Source organism: Neomonachus schauinslandi, chromosome 1, assembly GCF_002201575.2.
Source record: "Neomonachus schauinslandi chromosome 1, ASM220157v2, whole genome shotgun sequence".
NCBI lineage: Eukaryota > Metazoa > Chordata > Mammalia > Carnivora > Phocidae > Neomonachus > Neomonachus schauinslandi.
Genome location: NC_058403.1, coordinates 205,399,300 through 205,424,192, shown reverse-complemented (window position 1 = coordinate 205,424,192; position 24,893 = coordinate 205,399,300). Strand labels below are relative to the sequence as shown.

The following is a 24,893-nucleotide window of genomic DNA, read 5'->3' as shown; positions in this document are numbered from 1 at the left end:
TCTCCCTCATCTCTCTCTCCCTCCTTTTCCTCCTCCACCTCCCCCTTACACACACACACACACACACGTCCTTTGAACATACACTTGTCAAGTGGTTGCTCTGTGCCAGACACAGTGCTAAAGACAGAGGGAGGCCACAGCTGGGGGACACGGGATGGTGGGGCTCAGGCAGGGACCCGAGGGCCGCCTGTGACTCTCTCCCCCTCATTAACTTCACTATCAAACGCTCCCGGCGTCACAAGTTGTAGGTCTTCTTTATGAAATATTTAACTAGGAGAAATCCAGCTGGGAGGAAACCTCTCATTTGTGGCGGCCCCAGGAGAGCAGAACATGGGCCTGCTGCTGGCATTCACCTGGGCTAATAGCAGGCCCAGGGTGTCCGAGGTATCCCAAATCCCTGGTGCCCAAGGGTTCCACAGGTGGCGGCAGCAACCCCCAGGGCCAGGAAGACCCTGACACGAAGAGAGTTCAGAGTCTCCCTTGGATGCCAGGTTGGGGGTGGGGAAACACTACCAAAACTCCAAAACCAAAATAGGGTCGATCCAAGAGACAGGACCAGAGGAGCCAAGGCCAGGGGTAGGGTAGAGGGGTGGGGGAAGGCAGGGGAGTGGTGAGTGGCCTGAGGAGGACTGGGATTTCCTTTTGGGGTGATGAAAATATCTTGGAACAAGACAGAGGTGATGGTCACACAACTGTGCAAACATGCTAAATATCACTGAACGGTGCGCTTCAGAATGGTTAGTGGTTAATTTTATGTTAGGTGAATTTTAACTCAATTTTTCAAAACCATTAAAAAAAAAGAGTCTCATTTCCTCCACTCCTAACTATTAGCTCTAAGGCTGCTGACCTCAATTTTAAGAAATTAACACATTTATGTAAGGAGTGCTCACTATCCTCATCTCAGGCCCCCTGTTCAGCACTTTGAACCATCCCCTCATTTGCTCCTCACGGCCCTGGGAAGGGGGGTGCCAGCATATCCTGGAACTTGGGGCTCAGAGAGGGTAAGTGGCTTGCCCTAGGCTACACAGCCCCAACTCCAATCTACCTGCCTTCCGAGAGTTCTTAACCACCTGATGGACCCTCTGCCAATCCTAGCTGAACTTTAGAATCACCTGGGAATTTTTTAAGATTCCCTAGGTCCAGGGGCAGCTCTGGACCAATCTCACCAGCATCTGTGGGCGTGGGGCTCAGGGCATCAGCATTTCTAAAACTTTAAGGTGATTCCGAGTCTAGCCAACCTGAGGATCTTGTTGAGAAGCAGATTAGGACTGAACAGATCTGGGGGGGTTGACCGAGATTTTGTATTTCTAACAAGCTCCCAGGAGATGCTGCTGCTGCAGGTTCTAAACAGCATGTCCTATAGAACTTCCCACAGCGATGGGAATGTTCTAGATCTGCACCGTCCAGTATGGTGGCCACTAGCCACATGTGGCAATCTAGCACCTGAAATGTGGCTCTTACAACTGAGGGCCTGACACCTTCATTTTATTTAATTTAAATTAATTTTAAGTCAAAATAGCCACACATGGCTAGTGGCTACCACATTGGGCAGTACGGGTCTATACACTCTCCAAGGAAAGAAAGAAATGCGACCTCAAACAGGTTAGGGAAAACATGGTGCCTTAGAACCTTCCTAAATAACCTCGAGTGCGATCCCCTTGTCTGCGTCTTTAAGAATGAGAAACACTTTTCCAAGAAAAGAAAAAATGAGGGAGTCCCTTGGGTCTTCTCCATCCTTCCTTCCCCAGCATTGTCCACCAGCTCAGGGCCCCTCACCTGTCCCCTTCCCCAGCCCTCCTTGGTTCTCTCCACCTAATCCCTTTCACTCCCTAGACAGAGCCACCTATGAAACAGACCTCCAGCCTCACCCCACCTGCTCCTCACCTTCCCTGCTCCCCAGAATCATACCCACCCCCCTCTTGGGTGACCTCTTGGCTTGGCTCAGCAACAATGCTCTCTGCCCTCACCGTCCTGCTGTATCTCCTATCCCTGCTTTACTTTTGTACCATAGCATTTACTACACTTAAGCAGTGTCCTTTAGCTGGTCCTTGGTCTGTCTTCCCAACGAGAATGTCAGCCACTTCAGGGCAGCTGTCTGTGTCTGTCTGTGTCTGTCTGTGTCCCGGTGCCCAGACCAAGGAGGAAATGAAGAGTTTCTGCCACTTGCTAAGCATGTACTCTGTGCCCAGCACGATTTTTGACATTCACCACCAATTTCATCCTTCCAACCTCTCTGGGACTTAAATACTATTCTACCCCCAGACATTGTACAGATGAAGAAACTAAGGATCTCTGAAGTTAGGTAGCATCCCAAAAGCCACAGCACTGACAGAGAGAAACCTAGTCCTGGGTGACCTCAAACTCTGTCCCTTAACTACTCCGTTGTACCAGCTCTGGCCCACAGGCACTCCAACTTCTCTGGAGCATGAATGCCTTCCCAGACACAACCTGAGCTTTTGCCCCTCTGGGCCTTTGTCCCCTGCTGTGCTGATACCTGTCCAGTGAGGTTTCCCCACTTGCTCGATGTGTGACCTTGGCAAGCGACTTTGGCTCGCTGAACTTCAGTGTGCTCATCTGTAAAATGGGGGCTGGTATAAAGATTAAGTCAGCCAAAGCAGTCATCACAGAGCCTGAGAGTCATAAGCTTTCCAGAAAGAGGAGTTACTAACCATTGTCCAAAAGGCATACGGTTCCCATGTCCTCCCAGAATATGGCACTTCTTTAACGGGGCTCCAGGGAAATCCAGGACATGAATGAGCAGAGGAGGGGAGGAGAGGGCCCACCCATCATGAATGTGGAAAATGGTCCAGTTACTTCTCATCAAGTTTTTTTTGGGGGGGGGGGGCAGATGAAGGATCCTGTTTGATCATTTAAAAGAGCCGTGGCTGGAGCCAAGGCTTGGAGAACTTGCTCTAAATCACATGGTGGCTACTGCACCCTGAGACACCAACAGAGGTACACAGGGTACACTGAAGAGGGGGGATGCTAATGTCTGGCCCCCTGAACAATAGTACAGCCAAACGTATTCAGCACCCATGTGCCAAGCACTGTTCTAGGTGCTGCTTGAGCCTTACGACAACCCCATGAGGTGGACACTAATGTTATATGCATCTCACAGATGAGGAAGCAGAGGCCCAGGAGGTTAAGCAACTCACCGAGGATGATGCGACTGGAAAGAAGTGCCGAGATTCGAACCCAAGCAGACTGGCTCTACAGCCCTTTCTCTTAACCACCACGCTGGGCTGCCTCAGACCCTGCACAGAGACCCAGAACCCCTCAGTGTCTACACCTGGCGCATTCCCCTGGAAGATATCTGTGCAGAATATCTCTAGAGAAGCCAGAGAAAAGACATGACCAGGGACATCATGAAGGAAGTGCAGACGGCCCACACAGACCCAGAAAACGTTCTACTTCTTCAGTTCCTGAAGGTGCACATTGTACCCCAAGGGGATTCCACTTTTCACTTATCTATCTGGTGGAGATGCAAAATCAAGGGCGAGCCAGTTGGACCATGTAACCAAGGAAAGGGGACCTCTGGGTTTGAAAGGACGCAGACTTCCTGCTCCTTGCAATCTGGCCCCAAAGCCTGACATATGACCCAGCAGTGCCCTTTCCAGGACTCTCACCTAAGGAAATAGTCATATTCTGTCATCTTCCTGATCTCACCTGCCCCCACTTGCCTGGTATATAGTAGGTGCTCAATAAACATTTATAAATGAATGAATTCACTATGAATGAATGAATGAATGAATGCACTCCTCTCCCCACTCCCATGTCTAAGCTAATCTGCCCCAGGCTCTGTCTCCTGCTCATGCACAAGGCCAGCCCAGGATGCTGGGACTAAGGGAATAGAGAACCACGATCTACACCAACAGCACCCACCACACCAAGAGCCCAGAGAAGTGAGACACGATTTAAAAACTGGGCAACAGAAGGAGAAGGAAGGAGAAGGAAAGGCCGCAGCAGCTTTCATTCCAACATTTTCCAACTCCGGCTGAGATTTCCTTCTATATACTCATCTATATTTACATCAACGAATCTGTCGGTAGCAAGCCTGTTGCTGATCGTGTGGGATCTAAAGTTCACAGAAAGCTGGCTTAGACACCCAGCTAGGAAGAGAAACTGTAAATTCAATTTAAGTCACCCAAAACCCCGAAATCCACCCACTCCCCTCCAGGAAATCTGTGACATCTTTTACATCAGGATCTCTCAATCTCAGCTCTACTGACACCCTGGGCTAGATGATTCTTTACTGGGGGGGGGGGGGTGACGGCGGGACAGATGGGGGTGTCCTGTGCATTTCAGGACATTCAGCAGCAGCCCTGGCTTCTGCCCACTACATGCCAGTAGAACCTTGCCCTCCACAGTCATGACATCCAGAAACGTCTCCAGACACTGCTAAAAGTCCCTTGGCGGGGGGCAAAATCACCCCCAGTTCGAAAGCACTCTTTCCATGCAGCCCAGGAAAAATTCCAAACCAAACAGCGGTTCTTTCCCTGCCCCTCCCCATCCACTTCCTGAACTTTGAGTCACCTGGTCTCCAAATCTCTTTTACAGACTCGAAGACAGTACAGGCAGCAGTTTCCAGACTTGAGCATCTTATCTAGACCAGAATTTTATTCTGAAAATAATCAGAGCCTTGGACAAAGAGGCACAAAGATGTTCGCTGCACTGTTGTTTATAAGCAAAACAAACAAACAGCTGGAGGTGGTTACATGAAGTAGGATACAACCATAAAGCGGAGTACTGTCAGATATTAACAGCAGTCTTTTCTGGGGTTGCTGCCAACCCATACAGCACCACTGTGTGAATTTAAATAAGACACCCCTTTTTCAAGTTGTTAGGTCCATCTGTCAAAAAGTTGTCATAATATCTTCATTTCTCTAGAACAAGATACTAAGCTTTCATCAGCTGGGAAATTGAAATAATAAATGTACAGCTCCATGATGTCTATGAGATATGATACCCTTGTGCAATGTACAGCCTGTGCAACGGTACATGGGAGCTCTGATGCTTTCCAAGGATATCTAGTGGCATGGAAATGTGTTCACAAAAGCTTATAAAAAGGGGCAGAATGAAATACATTAAAACGTCTCCAGAGATTCCCTCTAGATAGGAGAGTATACATATATTTTATATTCTCCTTTGTACTTCAGGTGTTCAATAAATGAAGAGGACAGGCCTCTTGGAGGATGCAAGTCTTGCACTGAGACCTAAATAAAGAGGAGTCAGCCATGGGGAGACAGGTGGAGAGAACAGCCAGCACAAATGCCTTCGCCCTCGGATGCAAATGAGCTGGGTGTGGGCAAAAAATGGCCAGTGGAGCTGAGACAGAGAGGAAGGGGCAGAGAATAGAAGAGATGAGACAAAGAGAAAACATCGACCAGATCGTGTGGGGCCTTATAGGACCGTGGTGCATCTGTAATCTGTAATCTCTGGTCAGTGAGTAGGAATCGGGGACATTTATCCAATCTGCTCAGAAGAGAGCTATCCCACTAGCCCACCACTATTCACTGATGGGGTAAAATCCAAGGAGTTCCACTTCCATTCCCAGTGCCGAAATAAACAAAACCAGGTGTTCCCAGAATTTTCATAATCTTTATCAACAACACCATTTATTTTCCTCATCATTACTCAATTAACAAACATTTATGCATGATATAGCACAGGAATTGTTGGGGGGTGTGAGGAAGGTAAAGCACTGTCCCCTACCCTCAAGGAGCCTTCTAGTTAGAGAGGTAAGCCTTAAACACGCATTCTCACTGATTTTCACAAAAAGCATGCAAGATTCATTTGATGCTGACAAAGGTACAACGAAGGCAGCAAGTGGAGGGACTTGGTCATTAACAACCCAATAAGAACACTAAATACCACAGACACCCAACATGGACAACCACCCTGCTAGACACACCCTTATCTTCAACATCCACCCACACACCCACCCATCCGTCCACCCAACCATCTCCTCACCCATCCATCTCCTTATCCTCCTTACCCATCATCTGCCCATCTACTCATCCACCCATACATTCACCCATCAGTCATCCACCAATCTACTCACCCATCCACCTATAACCTATCCATTTACTCATCCAATCACCCAGCTATCCAACACTATTCATTTTCCTCTTTCTTCCTCTCTCCCTCCTTCCCTTCCTTCCTTCATCCCATCCCTCCATCCATCTGTCTGTCCAACCAACGACAGATGAATCCATCCATCCATCTACTCATCTGATACTAACTGCATGGGATGACCTTCCTCCCCTATAAATCATGAACATCCATCCATGATCTGTAACTTAAAAGACTGCACTGTGGCTAGGAACAGGCCAGACTCTGAAAATTTTTGCATTCTAACAACTCTTCCAAAGATAATTCAAGTCCATAAATGTTTTTGACTATTCCAATTTGTTCAAGACCCCAACTCTCCAGGCAGGAATGGGGGCTGTCTGGCTGACCCAGCCCTTAGAATTGAGGAGGAACCTGAGAACCAGCTTAGCCAGGGAGAACCAGCTCAAATGGCTGGTGTTCCATAAACGCTGATGAATCTCAGCTGATTCTAGCTGAAGCTAGGTTCCCAAGTACACAGACTAAAATTAACACCTTGAATTCATTCATTCAAAAATTATTTATTCATCACAGCAGCACTGTTCAAAATAGCAAACACACACACGTGCACACACGCTCGTGCACACATGCAAACTAGAAACATCCCAAATGTCCATCACCCAGGGCAATGGATAAATTGTTGTATCATCACAGAATGCAATATTAAGCAGAGAAAAGGAAATGACCTACAGCTACACTCAACAGCAGATGAATCTTAGAAACATACAGTTGGGTGGAAAAGGCAAGTATAAGTTCCAGAAGGCTACAAAGTTCAGAAACCAGGAAAACTAAATTTATGTCAAGGTGTATGTAAATATGTGATGAAACCTGTAAGAGAGGAAGAAGAAGAAGGGAGGGAAAGAGGGAGGGAGGGAGGAAGACACACACAATCCAAGAGATGGCATCCAAGAGACCGCGGTTGCCTTTGGGGAATGCAGTGGGGGAGGAGTGGGAGGAAAAGGGAGGTCGGAGACCACAGGCGGAATTAAATTACTGATCATGTTTAGTTCAGGGTTTCTCAAAGTGTGCTCCTAAACCAGCAGCAGCAGCACCACCTGGGAACTTGCTAGAAAGGCAGGTTCTCAGACTTTACTCCAAACCTCCTAAATCAGAAACTCTGGGGGTGAGGTCGGGCACCCTGTGTTTAAACAGCCCTCCAGGTGATGCTGATGCATGCTCAAAGGTGAGCACCTCTGCCCTAGGGCAGGTGATGCTGACCCTGGAGGGCTGGGGACCACACTTGGAGGACCACCATTCTAGTTTGTGACTTAGGTACCTGGTCCACCAGCGTTACTATTACAGTAAATAAGGAAAAACAAGTGGCAGGAGAGACAATACTGAGAATGTGTGGTGAACCTGGAACCAGATTAAAGCAATAGGCTGTTAATGGGAAGTGCGAGAAAACACCCCACAGATACGTATTCAGCCCCTGCAGGTGCCAGGCTCAGGGACAACACGGTGGCCACACAAACCCAGCCCTCACCATCGTGCGGTCTTAAGGCCATCCTTTTCACAGCATAATCTGAAGGCCATCCTTTTCACAGCATAATCATACACACCACATGGTTTCTGTTCACAGTATCTTTTAATCCTCCCAGAATTCCCTGGGTGTAGGGCTGCTCTGCCCATTTTACAGATGAGGAGACTGAGGCTCCACTACTAGGGGCTGGAGCTGAGATGTGCAGCGCAGGTCACCTATCCTGAAGCCCTGTATGCTTTGCCTCCCCCCTAAGTCACCTCCCCTACCCTGCCTCTTCTCCGCCTCCACTCTTTGGTGCTATTGCTCAGACAGGAACATTCCTACATGGCCTCCATAATGTGCCACAAACATTTCATGGGAGCAAGTGAAAGTCAGCATAGCTTCTCCTGCCTGTTATCCTTAATAAGGAAAATAATAAAGGTCAATGAGGTAAAAGCACATGGCAGGTTCTGGAAGGTCGGAAACCATGTTACCCTCTCTTCCCTCCCACCAGCAAGTTCGGGGTCTGCATCAGCACTTCCTCTGAGACACATCTGTCAATTTATTCTTGAAATCAGACTTAGCCCTCCTGCAAAAGCTACTTGTATAAAAATACTTTAGAAATTGGTTTAAGGGCGCCTGGGTGGCTCAGTCGGTTAAGCGACTGCCTTCGGCTCAGGTCATGATCCTGGAGTCCCGGGATCGAGTCCCGCGTCGGGCTCCCTGCTCAGTGGGGAGCCTGCTTCTCCCTCTGACCCTCTCCCCTCTCAAGCTGTTTCTCTCTCTCTCTCTCTCTCTCTCAAATAAATAAATAAAATTTAAAAAAAAAGAAATTGGTTTAAAATTATATACATATATATGTATGTATGTATATATATATATATATTTATTTATTTATTTATTTTACACACAGACCTAAAAGGAGAACAGTACTTAACAGCGTGAATATTATTTACTGGCAGGTGGGCAACGAGGCTGAGTTTCCCTCACAGCTCTGGAGAGGGGGCCCTGCCTCTGGAATAGTGTCATTCTGGGGAGGGACTGCTAATTCCAAATTCCAGGTCCAACCTGAGCCCTGAGCACTTCCATGGAAGACCCAAGGATGTTCCCAGTCTGAACAGAAGATAAAAGCCATCTCTGGCCCAAGAGAGATGACAAAACTCGATTTGGACTTAACTCAGAACTTTTGCTTCAGAGCCGGGATCTCTCTTGTATTAGTTGCCTTAAATAGGCGGCTTCCAAAAGCACAGTTCATTCCAATAAAAAGTCCCAGCTTTTCAGAGGGGAAAAGCTACCTATCTTCTCCTTTCCCGCATACTGGACCATCTCTTGTTTCCCTCCTCTCTCCCTTCTTGGGTGTTAAGAACTCACCAGTATGGTGACCAGAGTCCTGGTTTGCCCAGAACTACTCGGTTTCCTGAGATGCCAAAACCAGGACAGTCCTAGGCAAACTGGGACATCTGGTCATCCTATCCAGACAAGGACTAATGCCCAGTGGTTTCGGAAACCCAAGTTGTGGAGCCCACCCTCTGGTTCCCTCTCCTGGAATGTCCTTTGCCTTCTCTATTCTCCTAGGAGGTAAGGGACAGGCAAGAAATAAGAAAGACAGGAGTTGGGAGGAGGGGGACATAGTCTAACCCCAAAGCTGAGCAGGGTTCTGCTGTTAAACCCCCACTGGTTGCCTGGGGTGATCACAGCAGCTGTCCTAAGGCATGTGGTCTCTATCTCCGGCTGGACTCTTGGCCAGCTCAGAACAAGGAGATGGGGTAGGATGGAGAACAGGAAAGCTAATTACACACTTTAAAACTCCCTCACCTTGTCACCCACAAAGGGAGGGATCAAGGGAGAGGAAGACAATTAATTTTATCTTAGACCGAAGGGAATAGAAAAATAGGTCAAGTGGGCATGAATTTCCCCCCCTTAAAGCTTCCAGAAAGAACAGAGAATACAGAACATCTGAGGGTTGCCTTAAAGGGTGCCACACTCAGATTGACGAATCCAAAGTGGCCAGTCATGGAGGGGCCCTTTGCTCCCACTCCTACCCAGAGAACATGATTTCTAGCCAGTTTCCAGAAAAGACCACTAGGGGGAAAAGTGCTCTCCAACATTACAGCTCATGTATTTTAGAGCTTCTTCGTGCCAGATACTGACTTGAGCATTTACCATGTGTGAACCCACTTAACCTCCCCAGGAGTCCTCCGAGGCAGATGCTATCAGAAGCGGTATCTTTATCTTGCACACTAAGGCTCTGATGCCCAAAACAGCCTGGCCGGGGAGTCACTCGAACCTGGGCCTGGCCAGTCCAGAGCACAGAATGCTTTCCTTCTCCTCTGTCATATTTCATGGCACCACACTGATCCTTCCCAAAGAGCTGAGTTAGCATTCTCCAAAATGTATTAACTGTGGGGCTTTTGGGCTTTGACGATCTCTGGATTGAACCCACTTTCCCGATGGTGACTTCCATTGTTGAGGGAGTACATATGTGTGCTTGCTACTGGGGGCCAGTGGGGGGTATATAAGCCCCAAGCACCCAATAGACATCCCCCCAAGCCCCTGAAGGAAGACTTAACTTTCAAGGGCCCACTGCTCACCAACTTCTCAAGCACTGTAACTTCAGAGACCTTCTTTGGTCTGATAACCTCAGGCACACATACCCTTCCTTGCCCCCCCCATCCCCTGTACCTAAAACCCACTGAAAACCTAAAATGTTGGCATAAGGGCAGAGCAGATCTATATGATGGGCAAATGGGTGGCGAGAGGCTTTTTCACTCACTGGGAGAACATTTATGGAGCACTTACTTTGTTCCAGGTGTGGTAGGGTTGCGGTGGGGAACAAGGGTGACAAGCATGAGTGCCACGGCCTCAGAGCTTGACTTTTTACTGTGAATGGCAGAACCAACACGCTCCAAGCAAGAGAGCCCCTTTCCCCACTCCGGAGACCCCCTTCCTCGCTCTTCCCCATTTCTCTGACGGGTACTTAATTCTACCATTCCAGCACTGCCTACACACACCCACAATCCTTCACCTAAACCCTAGAAGCCAGACGTGCTTTGGAGTTTAGAATTTGGTGCTTTTAAAGGGATAACCAGGATAGGAACGTAAAATGGGCACAGCCACTTTGAGAAAATGGTTTGGTGGTCTCTTATAAAGTTAAACATATACTTACCGCACACCCCAGCAATCTGACTCCTGGGTATTTACTTACGCAAGAGAAATGGAATGTATGTTCCCAATGTTCCCACTAAAACCCGTCTGCCAATGTTTATAGAGGCTCTAGTCACAATCGCCCAACCTGGACACATCCCAAATGTCTTTCAACTGGGAAATGGATGAACAGACTGTGGTCCAGCCATCCCATGGAATATTACTCGGCACTAAAAAGAAACGAACTACTCATACACACAACAACATGAATGGATCTCAAATGGCTGCATGAAAGAAGCAAGGCTCCAAACGCTACATACAGTATGATTCTATTTATATGACCTCCTGGAAAAGGCAGAAACATAAGGATGGAGAACAGATCCGTGCTTGCAAGGGTCTAGGGTAGTGCTGACTCAGAAAGCACTACGAGATATCCTGGGATGATGAAACTGCTCAATCTTTTTTTTTTTTTTAATTTCACTTTTAGGGGACACCTGGGTGTCTCAGCCGGTTAAGTATCTGCCTTCAGCTCAGGTCATGATCCCAGCATCCTGGGATCAAGCCCCGCCGCATTGGGCTCCGTGCTCAACAGGAAGCCTGCTTCTCCCTCTCCCTCTGCCTGCCTGTCTGCCTAGTTGTGATTTCTCTCTCTCTCTGTCAAGTAAATAAAATCTTTAAAAAAATTTTTTTTACTTTTAAGTAATCTCTCCACCCAACATGGGGCTCAAATCCACAACCCCGAGATCAAGAGTCGCACACTCCACCGACTCAGCCAGCTAGGCACCCTGAAACCATTCCCTATCTTGATTTTGATAGGGGTTATGCTACTGCATATGTCTCTCTGTCATATGCATATGCATACTGCATATGCACGTGTCTGTCAAAACTCAACAGTACTGTATGCAAAAAGGGTGAATTTTGCTATCAGTAATTTATACCTCAATAAACCTGATCTTGGAGAAAAAGAAGAAAAAGGTCCCAGGATGAATCTATGATATGACCTGGCTACTCCCAGTGGAACCCACAGACCACAGCAGGGGCAATCCCTAGGAACCTGGTGGAAAGGCAAAACCCCGGGCCCCACCCCAAAACTGCTGGGCCAGAATCACCATTTTAACAAGACAATCCTCACACACATGAAAGTTTGGGAGACACTACAAGACATACATAACACTCCCAGTGGGGAGCTGGAGCAGCACCCCATAATCAAGCATATCAAACATTTCTGCATCAAAACACACCAAAACGCACACCATGTGGGATAAATTAAGACTGTATGTAAAGACTATAAACTCAGGTCAATTCAAGGTAGGATTTTACCCCTATATGATCTGATGTTTTGGTTTTCAGAGCTTTTGGGGTTTGGAGATTACAGAGGAGGGGCGGCACCTTTGTGGGGGAAAAAAATCCCAATGGAAAAGCCATGCTAACTCTTACTTCTCAGAATTCTGCTCTTCTGGAATTACCAGCCATCCAGGTCTAGCAGAGGTATCATGGGGTCATACTGTCTTGCCTTCTATGGTAGTATCTTCTAGCACATTCTACTTCGCAGGACCAGTGGAGGCTGATAACATGCTCCAACTTCTCCCAGGGCTCCCTCTGGTTCCCATACAGAACATTCCTCTTTTAAAAAACTGGGGAACACCAATTGGCCAATGTCCATAGGCTACCTGGTGTGATGGGACTCGGCCCCTTGTTGAGCTTGCCAAAGACACAGGTGAAAAGCTGGAATCCTGCATGCAATTCAGGAGACCGAGTGTGACAGCACACAGATCTGGGTCTGCGGCTCTTGCAACGGCCCCAATTCCTACATCGTGCTCAGTGGGAGATCTGCTGGCATCAGCTCGACTGGGGGAAGATGATATTCACATTGGCGTTTGGTAGCACATCAGAAGGAGTGAGTGGCATTAAGTGGGGGCTCTGGTAAGGTTGACAGATGCGCCTATTGAGCTGACAGATTTGAGCTCCTTAAAAGCCAGCACCATCACGGCCGCACTGAAATCAGACTCCCGATCAACGAAAACATGGAACCAAGGTGTGTGGTCAAGACGGCCTGCTGCCCAGCATACTCCAAGAGAAAAAGGCAGCAATGTAAATCTGAACATCAAAGACTTCCATTTGGGTTTTCTTGCTTCAGAAGACAAAACTAAAAGGAAGGAGAACCCTTAATTCTCATGGCTGGCTTCAAGCTTGAAGGCGCCGCGAGAATAGGGTGCAAAAGGGTAAAAGGCATCGCAGTGGCAAAGTGCCTGAGGGCATGGAGACCGGAAGGCTGCACCCTCCCCCAGCGTGCCATGCTGGAATTTGCATTTGGAAGTAACACCCTTAGGCCCTATGAGCATACAGCCAAGTTCACGGGAACACTCGCTCACTCCTCCACGAGACAGCGAAGAAGGTGCTTTCCATAGTCAGCTGCACCCTTAGTGGATGCCTTTTCCAAATACACGCCCTGCTACACATGCATCCAAGAATGGCAGGGGCAGTTACATTCCTATGTACAGACCCAAGAGAAATGTTAAAAAAAAAAAAAAAAGTGCAGCCAAAGACATGTAAAAGAATGTTCCTAACGACACAATCTGGAGACTACCCAAATGGCCCTCACAAGCAGAGGGGACAAGTACATTGTGGTAGAGTCACACAGTAAAATGCCACAAAGCAACGAGAAGGAGCAACCTACAACCACCTGCAGCAACCTGGATGAATCTCACAGGCATGCCACTGAGCAAAAGAAACCAAACACAGTAACACAGCCTGCGACTCCATTGACAGGAAGTCCAAATGGAGGAAAATGAACCTGTGGGCTTAGAAGTCAGGGTAGTGGCTAGCTCTGTGGTGTGAGTGGTGGGGAGGGGCCCTGAGGGGGGCTTCTGGGGGGCTGGTCACATCCTCTTTCTCGTCCTGGTACTGTTTGCAATGGTTGTGGTCACTTTGTGAACACATATTAAACTAGACTTAACTTAGGTATTTTGTATCCATATATTAGACTTTATTCTAAAAGTTCAGAATAAGTACTGAAAGACATTATTTTAAAGGGCAGAAGTGTTTGGATACAGAAGCCAACATCTGCCCTGGTACCCTGGCTCGTCAGCATTTCCACAGTCCATCTCTTTGCACTGGTCCCGAGTCTCTTATCCAGCTGCCCCCACCCAGTTCTCTGTCCCCTCTCCTCTCATCCCCCCAACCCCCCAGAAATCTTAGACCTGGATTACCCTGCTTGGTGACAGATTGGGGGGATGGAGAGCTTTCCCTTCCAGAGTGGGGCTGTATAATGTGTTTGCTGCCTCGGGCCAAAAAGAGAATAAAAACTGTCTGCAGAGAACAAAATGCACAAACTCATCACAAAGCAAGAAAGCCAAAGAAAACCTAAAGTACAAATGGAATGCTCCCAAATCACCTGCATCCCTCCCCAGAGATCCTTCCTTCTGAGGGGTCCCTGGCAATCCCCTCCCTCTCCAACAGCTCTCTGATCTGCAGGATTCAGTCTGGACGGGGTGAGCTGAGGACACATTAGGACTCCCACCTCCTTCCTTTCCTCTTAGAAGACTCCAAATCCAGGCTCCAGAAGGCGATCTAAAGCCATTTTCAACATGGAAACCTGTCAGCCCAGTGATTCCCTCCTGAACACCCCCTGGAGTTATTTGAGCATGCACACATTGACACCTTGCCACCCTCCGAGCCCCCACCACTCCCGGGGCGGAGGATGGGGAGGCAGGCAGAGTGATCACAAGACCCCTGAGCATTTCAGTGGGTCTTCAGGAGGTTTGAACTTGGGAGGCAAAGACCGGGCTCCTGGTTCATGCACCAATCAAGATGACATCGTGCTTAGGGGTGTGCCCCTCCAGAAAGACCCCAGCTGAACCTCCTAATTTTCACCACCCTCAAAGTAGACTGTTCACACACTCCAAAACCTTAGAGCCCTCTTACAATTTCAGCACCCAGAAGCCAAAAGCTTGCCCAATTTTGAGTTCCCCTAAAAACGAATCCACCAGCCACAGAGCTCCTCAAATAAGCAACCCCAGGATCACCTGGGGCCCAGTCCTGTTGAGTATGTAACAGTTGAAACCAAACACAAAGGAGTGGGGGCTCATCGCGGAGCCCCAGGGGCCCATCCAGCCCCGTTCATTCGTACACGGAGGGCAGCCAGTTGGAACCAAGCCGAGGAGCAGCACATTTGGGCATGGTACAGTGGCCAGTCAGCCTGGGGAGCAGGGTGCGTCCCCCCACTTGGAATCTGGGTCATGCTTAGATAACTGTTAGAAAGCCCGACTAATTACCCATCCTTGCCTGCCTACATCTCAACAGATGTTAAGCCCTCCTCAAGGTTTATTTCAAGCAGGCACAGATTTAAAGAAACACAAGGGGATCTGCATTTTGATAGCATCTCAATAGAGGAAAATGTGGTCTTCACCCTCTTCCTCTGGATCTTTGATTTAAAAAAAAAAGAAGGCATTTACCTGCCTGGAGGTGTCCACATGGAGGCTGATTCTCCTGGTGTCCCCTCCCGGTTCCCTAGGGTGGGAGAAGCCGAATCCAACCCAAGGCCTGACACCGTACCTAGGAAGGACCTGCCACCTCATTTCCTCTTGCCCTGTCTTCCTTATTGAAAGAGTCCATCTGGGTCTTCCAGGTCAGGGCCCCAGATGGCGCAAATGGGATGTTTTCTACACCCCAACCCATGATGAGGTCCCCAGGCAGGGGGGAACGAACGAAATGGGACCGGCAGACATAGGGGAGAATAAGTGCCCCCAACCCACCACTGCTTTTCCCAGATTGGGGCCAGTGGCCCATCCCGGGATATGAGCTCTGGCCAGTGCTAGCCCCTCCGTGTGAAGGCCACGTGTTCTTCCACTGGCTCTTGGCCCCGGGAACCCCTAAGTGTCCTGCCCTAAGAGAGCGGGCCCCCTCTTCGGGGAAGGCAGGGGTGGAGAAGCCAGTGAGCTGGGTTCGGGCTCCAGCTCTGGAGGCTCCCGTGCATTCCAGTGAGGGCCACCTAAGGAAACCCAGCCAAAGCCCCCACGGTTCTCCTGCCCTGGCCAGAGAGCCCAGGCCCCGGCCGGGTCCATGCTCATTTGGGAAAACTCTGACCCATCCAGAACTAGCTCTGAAGCTCCCACCCAGGCCCCTGTTACGACCCCAGGGCCCAGCCCTCATTCTGGAAGCGGTCCTTAGGAGGAATCCACTCCCCCGGCTCCCCCATCCCAAGCCTCCACGGTAGCTCAACCCAGCTCGGGGTGGAGAGATTCTCCACACTCCTCCCCGGTGCCCCCTCTCCCAGCCCCTGGAAGACCCCCCCACCTCCCATCAACCCCCGGGTCTCTCTCCCAGCCTGGAAGAGGGGAAGCGGAGGGAGGAGGGGAGGCGCAGCTGCCGGGGTTCGCTGCCGGGTTCGGGCAAAGGATATGGCCATTCGGTGATCTTTTTGGCGTATTTTCTCACCACGTTGTCCTCGCTGAAGAGGAATAGAGACCGGTTGACCGTGAGGCAGTTCTGTCGGACGGGGATGGGGTTGTAGAGGGCCATGGTCCGCGCTCTCTGCGCCATTGACTGCTTGTACATCCTTTGCGCCCCGGGCTGCCCGCCCTGCCGGCTGCCCCCGGCTCCTCGCCCGCCTCCGGCGCCCACGACCACCCCGGCGGCTGCCCCGGAGCCTCCTCCCCCGTAGCGGGCCGGCATCTCGTCTCCGAAGCGGGCCATTCTGCAAAGAGCAAAGGGCTCCGGGTTACGCTGCGGCGAACGATGCGGAAGACGCCGCCGCCGCCGCCGCTGCCGATGCCGATGCTGCCGGGGCTGCCGGGGCTGTCAAGACGGCGGCTGGAGCTGCGACTGCGGAGACGCTCCACGGCCCAGCCCATCGGGCGGCGGCGGCTCGGCGCCTCGGGTCGGGGGCTCACAAGGCGGCTGCCCGGCCCCAGCCGGGGAGAGCGGCTCGGGACATCTTCCTGGCTGACCCCGGAGAAGGAGGGGCGGAGGAGGGTGCGGGGGCGGGGCGCGGGGGCCAGGGAGGGGGAGGGGAGAGGGAAGCGAGGCAAAAAATAACCGAGGAAGGAATCCAGGCAATCCCCAGTCCACCCACTCCGGAAAAAAAAAAAAAAAAAAAAAAAACCGTTAAAAAAAAAAAAAAAAACAACGCACACCCCCTTTAAGACGCGAACGGTTTGCAAAGGACGCCCCCCCGGGACGCAGTGGAAGCTTCAAATTCCTCCGAGGTCCGGGTCAGGCTGGCATCTTGCAAAAGGAGTGCGCTCGGCCCATTAGAAAAAATCTTTATTGAAAAAATAAAAATAAAAACCAGGTCTTTGCAGGGGGGAGGGCAGCCCCCCAAATTTAAAAAAATCCCCCTTTCTGTTTTGCTTGAGTTCCTAGACCTTAAAAAGGCTGAAAGATCTGTAGCCAAAAAATAAAATTAAATGAAAAAGAATATTAACGGGCAAGGAAAGAAGGGAAGGGGGAGGGAAACGCTCCGGAGGGCTCTTTTAAGGAGTCTTGAAGCCGCAGGGTCCGGGTGATTTTTTTTTTTTTCTTCCTGAATCACCAGCGGCTCTCTTCTGCTCACGAAGGAGTGTGAGTGTGCGTGTGCGCACAGCCTTTCGCTCAACCGTGCCTCATCTTGGGGTTAAATTGCAGCAATGAAATCCTGAAAATTCCCAACAGGGGAAAAAGAGAGAGAGGGAGAGAGAGGTATGCGCCGTTCGCTTAGCCACTCAGTAGCTGCTCCCGGATGCTGCAATGCCTAACGTTCCCCCACCCCCCAATGCCTCCTCCTCCTCCTTCTCCTCTAGGTTTTGCTAAAATAAGACTGGTGTGGAGGGGTGGGGGAAGAGAAAGGAAGAAGGAAAATGGGCTCAAAGGTCTAAACCACTGGCCAGCGAAGCTCCAAAGAGGAGCGATTGATGAGTTTAACGGGAGAAAGACCCACCCAGAATGTCGACACATGATGGCCCGCGACCAATCGCGGAGCTGCGAGGGGACCTGGCTCAGCGGAGTTTGTGGGGGAGAAGAGGGGAGAGCCGGATGGTCGGGAGGTAGGGGGGAAGTTGGGACGACAGATTCCTGCTCCCCTGGGAGGAAACCTTGTTTTCCAATGGGTTCCATTTCGGTTGCAGACAACCGGGCACTCTCAGCAGCTTGCAAGGAGTACGTTAGGAGGAAGAAACTTAATGATAAAAAGAGAAGGAGATTCGTGTCCAGGGGTGCAATTAGTCTCTAAACAAATCTGGTCCGTTTAGCAAAAGACACATTTTTGAGGAGAACGATTTGGGGGCGCACATCTGTCAAAGTTTCAAGTCACAGAGTCCCTGAAAGCTGGAATAAAAGGCTCAGCTTCTTTTCGAAAAGACTCCAGAGGTGGCAAATCTTAACTGCTAGAGGCAGATAACTAAACCAGATCCTAGTGGGCTGGATAGGGGTTCTGGGTGGTATACTTGGCACGGTGTTCACTTCCCTCCAGAACCACTGAAGTTTATTTCCCATTCTCCTTTTTATATTGTTAAGTTGAATAAACACACAGAAAAATGCCTAAAGCATAAATGTACAGTTGAAGACTTTGCTGTGAAACCAACGTTCTTGAAACTGACACTCAGGTCCAGGGCTACAAATGGGACATTGCCAGCTTCCCAGAAACACACACACAGGTCTTCTTCCCCCTGCAATAATCACTATTCTGACGTTATACTATTAATAACCTTGCTTTTCTTTATACTTTTCCTACCTTATTGTGCATTCCCAAACAGTACAGTTCTACTTGGCATCTTTTTGGATTCTTACATAAAGGGAATCATACAGTATATATCCTGTAATGTCTGGCTTCTTTGGTCCAACATCATGTCTTTAAGATTCATCTGTTGTCACGTGTAGCTGTGATTGATTCACTTTCACTGCTACATAGTATTCCACTGAAAGAGTATGCCACAATTTGTTTATCCATTATCCCTTCGATGGACATTTGGATTGTTTCCAGTTGGGGCTTTAAACATTCCCGCCTCAAATACTCTGCGCCTATGAGCATGCATTTCTGTAGGAATAGCCCTAAGAATGGAATTTCTGGGTCCCAGGGTATGCCTATCTTCAGGTTTGTAAAATGGCACCAAACTGTATTCCAAAGTGGATGTACCAAGAAACCACTGAATTTTTAGAAAGCCATGTATAGACTTGGAAGGCAGGGGTGAGGGTAGGGGTTGGGGAACAGGATGAAGAAGGCAAATATTTTTTTAAGCCTTAGCTAGTTGAATTTGAGTTGATCCCCCGACCCCCATCAGTATTTGAGTTCTTTGGAACATTCTAGAAAAGATACATCTTTATATAAATTCCCCATTCTGTGCCTGTGAGTCATCCTTTACAGGTTGCTTATAGCATTTTCAAGATTTTCTAACTTGTCAAAGTATGGACAAAATGATAAAACCAAGAGCAACTAGAGTTGCAAGGAGATAGGGCATACAGGATTCTCGACAAATAGTAATGATTTTTGTACTTGATGTTGCTTCATATCTCGAGAGAAAATAATAGCCAATGGGAAACAAGAAGTAATCCCAGGTGTATGGATGCCAAAGGCCAGTCATGTAAGAAGATCGTGTCGTGCAAAGCAAACTTACAATAACTTGTTTTTATGGACTTTCCTGAGAAGACAGTTGAGTTTCCTGGCATAAGTGTTAACTACACAGATTTCTAAAGACCCCGGAGTTTTTTAAGAAAGAGTAACCTCTCGTTGGTAAAGTCCTTATCAGGGTAAAGATTCTATGGAGTCTTCATAGAAGCCCCTTTTTACAGGTGAAAACACTGAGGCTGAGAGAAGTTTAAAAACTTACCCAGGGGGTGCCTGCGTGGCTCAGTTGGTTAAGCATCTGCCTTCAGCTCAGGTCATGATCTCAGGGTCCTGGGATCGAGCCCTGCATTGGGCTCCCTGCTCAGCCGAGAGTCTGCTTCCCCCTCTCCCTCGGCCTGTCTCCCCCCTCTTATGTACTCTCTCTCTCTCTGAAATAAATAATTAAAATCTTAAAAAAAAAATAAAAATAAAAACAAAAACTTACCCAGGTCACTGACATGAATCTGAAACCACGTCTGACTTGTACTCTGTTAGGCAGGTGTAATCTGGTACAACCGCTTTGGAAAACTGGCCATTTCTACCAATATTGAACATTTGAATATCCCGTGGTCCAGCATTGGCACTCTTGGGTATATGCCCAGGGGGAATGAGGACATATGTCTACTGAAAGACACACCCTAGAATGTGAATAGCAGCACATTTGTAGTAGCTAAAAACTGGAGACATCTCAAATGCCTATCAATAGAAAATGGATAAATGCGCTGTGGAACATTCATACGTGCAGCAGTGAGAATGGATGATCCCCAGCTACACACAAATGCATGGGCCAATCTCACAATCATGATGCTGAGCCAAAAAAGCCAGACACATAGTAGAACATAGTGTATAATTCCTATTATATACAGTTCATACATGGGGAAATGAAAAGATATATGCACCTCTATGTTCTTTGCAGCATTATTTACAATAGCCGAGGTATGGAAGCAACCAAGTGTCCATCAATAGATGAATGGATAAGGAGGGGGTGGTATATATATATATACACACACACACACACAGTGTACACACACACATACACTGGAATTATACATCTATGAGTTATGCAATTTTCTGTGTGTGCTATACTTCAAAAGAAAATGTTTGTAATGCTTCTGAATGTAGATCCCAAGTGGCACCACTTGTCATGGTGACCTGTAATTCTCATTGTGTATTTTGACTGTGAAGTCCCTACAACAAACACTGGTCTTTTCTTCTTTTTTTTTAAACTAGAAGACAAAGAATGGTCCTCCAGAATGCTCTAACCCATGCTTCGACAGCAGACAAGCCAGCTGCATATCAGAACCATCTGCAAAGTGTTGTAAAATTCAGACTCCTGGGCCCTCCCCTCTACCCGAATTCTCATTCAGCAAGTCCTTGGGGGTATAGCCAGGTTTGGCAATCACTACTCTGGAAGGGGCAAACTTACCATCCCTATCTTGGCATTCTCTAGAGTTATCAAGGGGGCATTGTTGGCATTTTTGGTGGAAAAATTCTTGTTGTTCGGGGCTGTCCTTTGCATTGTGGGCTGTTTAGTATGTCTGGCACATGCTCATTAAGTGTCAGTGGTACCCCCAATCTTGTGACAAGCAAAGATATCCACACACATTTCCAAATGCTTCCCACCAAAGTGGCAGAAGAGTCTACACTTTCCTCTCATCAAATGGCATTCCCAAAGCTCACCTATGAAGTTTGATGTGGCTGAGTATACCTCTTCCTCCTCAGAATCTTCCCAAGTTCTCCAACCCCCTCAATTGCTCAATCACCCTTTTCTGGAAAGAACTCAACTCAGGCACCCTAAAGTGTGACAGTGCTCCAAGTTCATTATCCTTATGGATTCACTTTACAGAGAACAAAATAATTCATTTAACCAAAAGAATGAATCTCTGATATTAGAATCTTACTATCACCTAGCAAATGGGGATGGATGGGCAAGAAATCTTCATAGGTCCCTCAAATAACTGTAGTAGGTAGTACCTTGCTCTCCATTAATCCAAATTACTAATGTTGACCAGGTAGAACGATATATAATCTCATTAGCATCATAGATAAAAGCAGTTTAATAGCAGGCCTCCAGAAATCAGTCTCAGCCGTTGGTTCTAATCTTTAACACATCTGCCAGCTGGAGGTTTAATTTATCAATCAGCAGCAGCATTACCATACTGGCTTTGAGAATGTTATTCAATTGAACAGGGCTAGCATCTCTGAAATAAGTGCCCCAAATAAATAACTGCAAATCGCATTCATTTGGCTGCTAAAACAATTACCAGCTAATCCAGTCATGTTGAGTTGCAAAAATGGATCAGCCAAAAGACATTTGGTCTCTGCCTTCTGGTCTGGATACCAGTCAGGGAATGAGTACCAAGATCTTTGGGAGATAGAGGGTATAAATGACAAAAAACAAATCCTATAATCCAGACATTTGTGGGTCATGATGTAGGCAGAGTGAATCCAGAGATGGAATGTGGCCGTCACTCCAGACATGACATTACAGAGCATGACTGTCCTACAAATTCCTAAAAACAAATGAGGCAGAGCCTAATTCTGCTCGCAGACCTGTGTTCAAATCCTAGCTCTAGCTATAGTGCTTCCTAGCTGTGTGTTTTTGGAAAAGCTCATAGCCTCTCTGAACTATAGCTTCCTTGTGTGTAAAAAGAAGACAAATCTCCTTACCCCACAGGTTGCTGTAAGGATTAATTAAGATCAAGCAGCTAAGCACTTAGCACAATGACTGGCACACAATAAGCAGTCAAGAAATGGTAAATAGATGTTTAAATCACCACCATCTGGAAAGATATTCCATGTTCATGGATAGGAAAACTCAATATAATCAAGATGCCAGTCCTTCCCAACTTGATCTCTAGATTCCATACAATCCCAATCAAAATTGCAGCAAGTCAAGCTCAGTGGGGAGTCTGCTTAAGGATTTTCTCTCTCCCTCTCCCTCTGCTCCCCCTCAAATAAATAAAATCTTTTTTTAAAAATTGCAGCAAGTTATCTTGTGTATATTGACAAACTGATTCTAAAGATTGTCCAGAGAGGCAAAAGACCCAGAATAGCCAACACAAACAATGTTGAGGGAGAAGAACAAAATTGGAAGACTGATGCTACCCAACTTCAAGACTTACTATAAAGCCACAGTAATCAAGACTGTATAATATTGGCAAAAGAATAGAGAAATAGATCAATGGAACAGAAGAGAGAGCTCAGAAATAGATCAACTGATCTTTGACAAAGGAGCAAAGGAAATACGAGGAAAACCTGTCTTTTCAATGAATAGTGCTGGAACAACTGGACATCCACATCCACAAAATGAAAGAAATCTAAACGCAGATCTTATGCTCTTCATATAAATTAAAATGGATCACAGACTAAATATAAAACACAAAACTAAAACCCCTAAAAGATGACATAGGAGAAAATCTAGATGACCTTGGAATGAATTAAAAAGCTGAACTTCATTAAAATTAAAACTCTCTGCTCTGCAAAAACACTGTCAAGAGAATAGAAGACAAGCCGCAGACGAGGAGAAAATATTTGCAAAGATATGTCTGATAAAGGACTGTTATCTAAAATATACAAAGAATTCTTAAAACTCAACAATAAGAATGAGAACCTAATTTTTAAATGAGCCAAAGACCTTAACGGACACCTTGACAAAGACACACAGATGGCAAACAAGCATATGAAAAGATTCCCCACATCATATGTCATCAGGGAAATGCAAATTAAAACAAGGAGATACCCCTACACACCTGTTAGAGTGGCCCAAATCCGGAACACTGACAACACCAAATGCTGGCGAGAATGTGGAGCAACAGGACTCTCATTCACTGCTGGTGGGAATGCAAAAGCTTAGTGGTTTCTTACAAAACTCAACTTACTCCTACCATAGGATCCAGCAATGGCACTCTTAGGTATTTACCCAAAGGATTTGAAGACTTCTATCCACACAAAACCCTGCACATGGATGCCAATAAGCAACTTTATTCATAATTGCCAACACTTGGAAGCAACCAAGGTGTCCTTCAGTAGGTGAATGGATAAACTGTGGGACAACCAGAAGATGGAATATTATTCAGTGCTAAAAAGAAATGAGCTCTCAATAAATGAGAAGACATGGGGAAACTTCAATGTGTATTACTAAGTTCAAGAAGCCAATATGAACAAGCTGCACACTGCATGATTGCAAGCATATGACATTCTGGAAGAGGCAAAACTATAGAGACAGTAAAAAGATCACTGGTTGCCAGGGTTAGGGGAGAAGTAGAGATGAATAGATGGAGCACAGAGGATTTTTAGGGCGGTGAAACTACTCTGAGACTATAATAATGGATCATGTCATTACACATTTCTCGAAATCCACAAAATATACAACATGAAGAGTGAGCCCTAATGTAAACTATGGACTCTGGGTGATAATGGTGTGTCTGTGCATGTTCATCAGTTGGAACAAGTGTACCTTCTGCTGGGGATGTGGATAATGGGGGAGGCTGTGTGTGTGCAGGGTAGGGGGTGGGTATATGGGAAATCCCTGTACCTTCCACTCCATTTGGCTGTGAATTTAAAACTGCTCCAAAAAAATAAAGTCTATTTTAAAAAATCACCATAAGTCAACTTTCCATACCTGGGATCCAAGTCTGTGAATGTCATTGACATTCTGTGAATGTCATGGATACTGATTTCAATATCAGGTTATTTTTATTTTTTTAAACAAACTTTATTTTGGAAGAATTTTGGATCTACCAAAGCTTGAAAAGATAGTACAAGAGAGTTACCATATGCCCTTCATCCAGCATCCCCTCATGTTAACATCTTACACAGCCCATAACTAAGAAACCAACACTGGTACAATGTGAGAAAGAGAGCGGGTGCGCATGCACATGAGCACGAGCAGAGAGAAGGGCAGAGAAGGGAGAAGCAGACTCCCTGCTGAGCAGGGAGCCAGATGTAGGACTCAATCCCAGGACCCTGAGATCATGATCAGAGCTGACATCAGACACTTAACTGACTAAGCCACCCAGGCACCCAGGTAGGATTCTATTAACTGATCCCTAACTTCACTCAAATTTCACTAGTTTTTCCACCAATAACCTTTCCTGTTTGGAGATCCCAACCAGGATGCCACATGCTGTTGAGTCATCTGATCTCCCTACTCCCCTTTCTTTGTGATGGTTTCTTTCCTTGTTTCTCACAGTCTTGATAATTTGTAGGAGTACCCACTCAGGTATTTTGTAGAATGCCCCTCAGTTTGGGTTTGTCTGCTATTTGCTCATGATTAGACTGGGAGACTCATGGGAATCAGATTGCCGGCTGTCTATATGGCTCTGGACTCAGGAAAGAAATTGCAAAAGGGACACATATTTGGGGGTTGTCATGGGTTGAGTGGTGGTCCCTAAAGATATGTCCACATCCTGATTTCCAAAACCCAAAAATGTGATCTTATTTGGAAAAAATTATCTCCGCAGTTGCAATCAAGTTAAAGGATTTTGAGATGAGCTTTAAGCTACCTAGTTTGTAGTAAATACAGCAGCTCCAGCAAACTAGCACCAGGACCATCAGTATGAATGCCTTGGAAGTGGGTGGAATAATTTTGGACTACAGACC

At 47.3% G+C, this 24,893-nt stretch overlaps 1 protein-coding gene across 1 annotated transcript in view; it reads right to left on the bottom strand.

Moving 5' to 3' along the window:
• The window catches only part of CACNA1A (calcium voltage-gated channel subunit alpha1 A), a 208,045-nt gene extending 191,640 nt beyond the window's left edge, over positions 1-16,405 (bottom strand). Inside the window, exon 1 of the mRNA XM_044913037.1 lies at positions 16,113-16,405. Within this exon, the coding sequence (XP_044768972.1) occupies positions 16,113-16,405 (293 nt within the window). The remainder of the gene's footprint in view (positions 1-16,112) is intronic.
• Between the last annotated feature and the right edge of the window lie 8,488 nt (positions 16,406-24,893).